We start from the raw sequence: 7,044 nt of genomic DNA, 5'->3' as shown, positions 1-7,044 counted from the left end.
TCCTTGGATAGGATGGTACAAAAGAATTTGATTGGACCTGTAGAGGTTACTCAGCTGAAAAGCTTCTTGCAGAAAGCATTTAATATGTGGGTTAAGCTCCAGTATTAGTCAATTAAAACAGTTCAGAACAAAACTGGTTTTAGATTGGACTAAGCTTTCCCTTCGCCCATTACAGAGTGAGAATTGGCCAATACAAGTCTTAAAAATAAGCTCATAATAACCCCTAACTTTACATATATTGCAAATGATTTCACCACTTGTATTGGATTATTTAAAAACTGTACGGGCAGAAAAAGCTTCACTAAAGAAGGTTTTCTAAACCTAAGTGACCAAAAATGAACACACATCATAACTTTATCCCAGGATATAACCTGTTTCAAACAGCCATTTCCTTAAGGCAGGGAACAAACACCCAAGCACGGCTAAAGCAACATTCTTCCCAAGGTCAAACAGATTTAACACACATTGACAGCTAGCATCCCACTAATGGTATTGAAAACGAACTGAGGACAGATTTGCTAAGAGGTTTATTCTTGTTTTTAATTAGTTACACTTTGGCAGCAACTGTGTCATTTTCTCAAAGGTTAAACCAACTTCACTTTTAGACAGTTGACTGACACTTCCCCACACATTTTATGACAAATTAGAGATGTATAAGTTACAGGAGTTTCAGAAATACCCATTTTATCTCTCTTTTGTTTAAGACCTTTTGCTTTCCTCAAGGTATTTCACCTAACTGTGAACAGAGCAAGAATTTTTTACTTAAGTTGAGAAACAAGGATACCATTGAGGGACTTACCAGACGTCCCCCCCACCCCGCCAAATGACTACCAGCACAAGGCAAGAGACCATAAGTCCAAGCACCTCTTTACCTATTAATTCATTAGTGGGTACACATTACAGACTTGTGTTCTGTACCTATTAGAACTTTAACCATTGAAGCAGCTACTACATGTGGTAAAACCTTCCACATCAATGTTGTTAGCTACGCTCCAACATCCAAGCAAGCAAGGGCAATTAAGCTTACATTATCTATCCATGTAGTGTTGTTCTAAATGCTTGACATTCCCCCACTCATCACAGACAGAAGAGATCTTAAGCACAATATCTTAAGATTGGGGAAGAGAGACAGCAAGAAGGGAAATCCTAGAAACCTACTAGACAATTTAGTGGGCAGCTTCCAGGATAGGAAAAGGAACTTTCAGCAGGAGGAAAACAAGGGTTGCTTTACTTTCGGTACCATTTTTGTTCCTTAGCAGTTTATCAGGGGTAGGTGAAGTGTGAGATCTACATCTCCTTTCCCACTTCACCTACCCCACTCCTACTATGCAAAAACTACAGAAGACGTTTCTATTCTCAAGTTCTTGTGGTCAGAATATACTCTAGAATATTCTAACATTTCATCAACACTATCAATCTTGTCACATCTAGCTCTTTTTAGTTGCTCTCATTTAAAGCTTCCCCCACCCACTTTATGCCCAATCCCTCTGAAACAGAGACTTACTGTTCCCACTTACTGTTGCTGGACTTGAGATCCCGATGAATAATAGGAACAATTGCTTCATCGTGCAAGTAGTTCATTCCTCCAGCGATCTGGACAGCCCAGTTTACCAGTATGTCTGGTGGAATTCTTTTGCCAGACAGCACCCTATTTAGTGACCCTCCACGGGCAAACTCCATGATTAAGCACAGGTCAGGTTCCTTTAAACATACACCTTTAAGGGCAATGATGTTGGGATGTTTTAGCATTGCAAAGAGCTTGGCTTCTTGTCGGACATTCTCAATAGCTTCACTGATGTCTTCATCTGGATCATAGCGAGCTGCTTTGACAGCAACTTCCCCTCCAAGCCAAACTGCACGATAGACCTTTCCAAAACCTCCTATGCCAATTATTTCCTCCAGAACCAGTTCTGAGAAGTCAATCTCCAGCACTAGGAGTAGAAAAAAGTAAAAATAGCTAAGGTTGCTAACAAGGTTACCGACTCATAATATTTATAAGCAGCATTATTTATAAACCAACCTTGACATTTTAACTGGTTAGCCTCAGACTTGCTGAGCAAAAGTATATAGGGCTGTTCATTCCTATACCCTTATCACTGTCAGAACTTTGTCAGGCAAGTTTGATACAAGAACATTTTATAGCCGTTTTATCACTATAGCTGTCATTGCTGCTTGAAACAAAACTGATACCAAGTCATGAAAATATTCTAAATTAACATAGTTTTACTTCAAGTAGCAATGGCAGTGAATAAAAAGCTATAAAAAGTGTTGTACTGATAAACATACAGCATATTTCACAGGTAAAGCCTACACCGCCCAGCTATAGCTACTGTTATACCCTGCCACACACAAATGCACTTCAGTTCTTCTGGGTGTCTTCACATGCAAGTATTTCAATCAGCATTAGCAATCATGCCATAACCCAGATTAATAGATTAACATTAATTGCAAGTCCATTTAAAAAAAACCTTTAAGGTGGGGAAGTCTCCCTTTAATAACTAATTTCATAAGAGTATTTAGAATAAGACAGACAAGAGCCATTGTCAGCAGCCTATTCCAAATGCACTTAAGTAGGCAGGACATTTTGAACTTTTCATTTCACTGGCCAAATGCCACACACAGCTTCTTAGAACCACTACACGTATTTCATGGTACAAGGAGGTTGCGACATAGCATAGCATAGAAATTGATACAACTGTGACCAGCAAGGCTGAGCAAATCCTGGGTGAAGATGACATTGTAAACAATTTATATTTCACTTGACCATATCACCCATGGTTCTGGGCTTTTGACATTTTACAACAGTGAAATTTTTGAAATAAAAAGCTAAAGCAAACCATACTGCTAAATGTAGATGTTTTGTTCCTTTTTAAACTTTCATCTGGGCCAAAGTCTAAGGGTAAGTTAACACTCTACTGTAACTGGGGCTATGCTTTTAAACATCTAGTTGCCTCTCTGCCTAGTGATCTAAAGGCAGCTAAATGACTTAGAATTACATTTTACATATGAAACCTTTAATGCTCCTTAGTGCTTTGAAGGCAAAGGAATCTGACTATCAGCAGCCCTTACAACAGTCTGCCCACTGACAAATTTAATCTCCTGAGCTACCTCAAGGAGAAAAATGATTACCTGCTTCTGAAATATCCATCCTACTTAATGTATATTTATTCACTGCTACATTAATTTACACAATATGAAGAAAAATGGATCTTTGATGTCAATGAAACTTTCATGAACGTGCAAAGAAAAAGGTCAGGAAGAATGGCAAAACAATGCTTTGGCAAAGCTCTCAAAAAAGCCAACCAAGTCCTAGAGCAGCTACTGTAAAACCCCACAGTGCCAAAGGCTCTTTAACAAGCAGCACCAGCAACATAGCAGGCTGTAAAACATTGACAAGGGAACTACAGTTTGACTCATCTGTGGCTCCTTCAGGTAGGTATTAATGATATTAAGATTAAGCCCATTCAGATCATCTAGTAAAAAGCAGTGAGACTGAAATCTCACTGAAAGTCTGCAAAAAGAAGAATTCTATTGAGACTGAAGAAGCCATATAGGAACTTCATGTTGAAAGAAAAACAGGAAGTTGTACATATGAGGAAATGCTCCTGATAGTTCAGTGTTAAGTCATGTAATTTCTTTAGATACTTCTATAGTAGAAAAAAGGAAGTTTAAGTGAGCCATAAAATAAGGATCTGACACATGGAATAATTATAAGTGCCTACACAATTAGAGATGTTCAAAGTTAGCCAATTCTATAACTGTTTTAACAAGTGATGTCTAGGGAAGTAAGTAGTTCTATTAAATTAATAACTGCTCTCAAATAAACCAAAGCAGCCCTACAGGAAACACTGTTAAATCTCACCACTGCAGTTTGAAGTATACCATAAAGCAGTACTTTTCAACCAGGGATACATGTATCATTGGTAATACTTCACTGTCATTGCCATGGTGAATACACGACCATGCTCTGCCTGGTCTGACCTCCCTGGAAGCAGAGATGGCTGAAATAGTGGTGAATTGGCTGTGCAATGATCTGACCTTTCAAAAGGGGTGCCCGTCTCGGGTAATCAGAGAAAGAGGGTGCAAAGGGGGAAAGACCAGGAAGCAGCAGTACCTGGGGAAGCCTCTCCCTCACTGCAGAGAAAGCCATCTCTAGTGTCAATGGTACTTGCAAAAAAAAGAAAAAAGGCAGGGGGGATCCAGAAGTTCTGCCATAAGGCACACACATTTCTTGAACATATTTAGATACCAGTGGGAAACTGAGGTCTGTGTCAGAAGTGCTGAATGGACAGCTCCTTTCATGAACAGTTCTGTCAGGACAGTAGCCAACAGGAGTTGAACAGCAGAGTTTTCCACACAAATTTTACAGAAGGTATGAAACTGGCAATGTTTTGTATACCAAAATGTTACTGGTGTATTAATTATCAAGGACCAAAAATGCTTTAAGAACAGTTAAGACTCTTGCCAGTTCGTTCATTTAAAGAAAATGGAAGCTACACATTAAGGATCCACTTTAATTTCTGCTCCATAAGTAGTAAAGATGTTCTACACTCGATAAATTGTTCTTACAGCTTAGGCTCTATAGACTTAAACTTTCCCTTAATCTTTTTTTCCCCAATCCTTGTCCCACCACCCCACCCCCTAAAGCCACCATCATGACCATATCATAAGCAAGTTGTGCAGAAAGCAATGCTGGGAACATTATTGTATTATTATTATTAATTCGATTTCTATACCACCCTTCCAAAAATGGCTCAGGGTGGTTTACACAGAGAAATAATAAATAAATAAGATGGCTCCCTGTCCCCAAAGAGCTCACATTCTAAAAAACACAAGATACACACCAGCAACAGTCACTGGAGGTACTGTGCTGGGGGTGGATAGGGCCAGTTACTCTCCCCCTGCTAAATAAAGAGAATCACCATGGTAAAAGGTGCCTCTTTGCCCAGTTAGCAGGGGATTCATAATGAACATGCATTCATAATGTAAGGAGTAGGGGAAGGCCAATAGGTTAACATGCATGGCAGTACAGTGTTATGAACATCCCATTTAGAGAGTCAAATGACATCATGCCTAGTAGTGTTGGCGTTTCCATGCTTTAGTCTGGTCACATATGCTAATACACCTGCTAACTGGGCATACCCCTGTTAACTGGGCAAAGAGGCACCTTTTACTGTGGTGGTTCTCTTTATTTAGCAGGGGGAGAGTAACTGGCACTATCCACCCCCAGCACAGTACTTCCAGTGACTGTTGCTGGTGTCTGTCTTATGTTTCTTTTTAGAATGTGAGCCCTTTGGGGACAGGGTTCCATCTTATTTGTTTGTCATTTCTCTGTGCAAACCACCCTGAGCCATTTTTGGAAGGGCGGTATAGAAATCGAATTATATTATTATTATTATTATTATTATTATTATTATTATTATTAATACTGCCATTGATTTATTATGAAGATGCATATTCAAACAACTTGATTTTCCTTACTTCACAAACTAGACAGAGTCTGGAAACCAAACATGAATCTTTGGGTAGGGTTTGGTGGAGGGGGAGGTTGTAAGGTCAAGCAGCAGCAGCACACTTCAGTGTTATATTACAGTGAGGTAAAGTATGCCATCAAGTCGATTTTGACTCCTGGCGCCCACAGAGCTCTGTGGTTTTCTTTTGGTGGAATACAGGAGGAGTTTACCATTGCCTCCTCCTGTGCAGTATGAGATGCCTTTCAGCATCTTCCTATATCGCTGCTGCCTGATATAGGTGTTTCCCATAGTCTGGGAAACACACCAGTGGGGATACGAACTGGCAACCTTCTGCTTGTTAGTCAAGCATTTCCGCACTGCGCCACTTAAGGTGACGAATATATTACAGTAGAAACATATTAAAAAGCTACAATTTAAACATAGGTCAAGACAATAAGGAACTATATAAGTTTAGAAGAGGTACTACAGTCTTGTAATCTGACCATTGAGAGGAACTACTACTTCCAGGTAAGTACCAGAGGGGTTAACTGCACAAAGTATACCATCTCCAGTGGAAAGGATAAACTATGTAGCCAGCATTTAATACAGGTAAGCACTGAGATGGCTGCAGGTGCAACTCAAGTAAGATGGTAGTTTGTACCATCATATAAGGCTATGTGTATGGCTGTTTCACTCTTACTAACCCTTTAAGACTGAACAAATATAGTTTCACGTGCAGTCTGACATAGCAATGATATAGTAATTGCTATTAATTCCCTGGGCTTCCTGGTCCAAAGGCAACACTGATGAGGAATCAAGCCATGTGACTCACATCCCACAGGGGAAGGGAGGGACACATCGCTGGGATGTCATCCCATGGGGAACGGGAAGGAAAGCTAACTTCGGCTGCTGCTTTCCCCAGAAGACCATCTTAAAATCAAGAGAGGCAGCAATAGAAGCAACTATTGCAGTTCCCTCTTCTAGTTCCCTCTCTACACTTCCTTTTCACAGGGAAATTTGGTTCCCTATCTTTTTGTACTCTACTTTCCTCAGGGCTAAACACCACATGTTTAAAACAGTATTAGTCTCAATAAGTTTAGCTGCTTTAATCAGTAGCAGCCAGACTGGGCCTGTGGCAGGGGAGTGGGGGTGGGAGCTTTAATCCTACCCCCTGCAGTTCCAATCCAGTTGCCATTTATTGGGGGGGGGGGGAAGAGACTCAGTGGTGACAATCCAGTATCAATTTGGCTGCTGTTGACTAAAGAAAAACTAAGCCAGTCAGGCCAAATTGCACTTCAGTTTAAATGTCGTGTTTCTGGCCCCAGGAAAGACATCTAAAGATTTGATACAGCAACCAGGATTCTACAGAAAGAAACTTGAGCAAACACACCAAGCCTTATGGTCCCTTACAAACATCTTGGTTTTGGCGTACCAGAATATTCAAGACATTCGGAGGAGCTCATACAAGAAAATAAAAGCTAATACTCGAGTCATATGCAGACATCTATATCTTTGCAACCACTCAAATTTGAATTAACATTTAACAGGCAAAGGGCTTTCCCACAAGGAGGGGAACTGAACATATGAGCTT

At 40.1% G+C, this 7,044-nt stretch overlaps 1 protein-coding gene across 5 annotated transcripts in view; it reads right to left on the bottom strand.

Moving 5' to 3' along the window:
• The window catches only part of MAP3K9 (mitogen-activated protein kinase kinase kinase 9), a 68,977-nt gene that overhangs the window by 58,105 nt on the left and 3,828 nt on the right, over positions 1-7,044 (bottom strand). For all 5 annotated transcript variants that reach the window (XM_053267896.1, XM_053267914.1, XM_053267875.1 and 2 more), the window contains one exon: positions 1,518-1,931. In XM_053267896.1, the coding sequence (XP_053123871.1) occupies positions 1,518-1,931 (414 nt within the window). The remainder of the gene's footprint in view (positions 1-1,517; positions 1,932-7,044) is intronic.

Source organism: Hemicordylus capensis, chromosome 1 (assembly GCF_027244095.1).
Source record: "Hemicordylus capensis ecotype Gifberg chromosome 1, rHemCap1.1.pri, whole genome shotgun sequence".
Taxonomy (NCBI): Eukaryota; Metazoa; Chordata; class Lepidosauria; order Squamata; family Cordylidae; genus Hemicordylus; species Hemicordylus capensis.
Note: the sequence above shows the minus strand (reverse complement) of the source record. Positions and strands in the feature narration are given on the sequence as shown.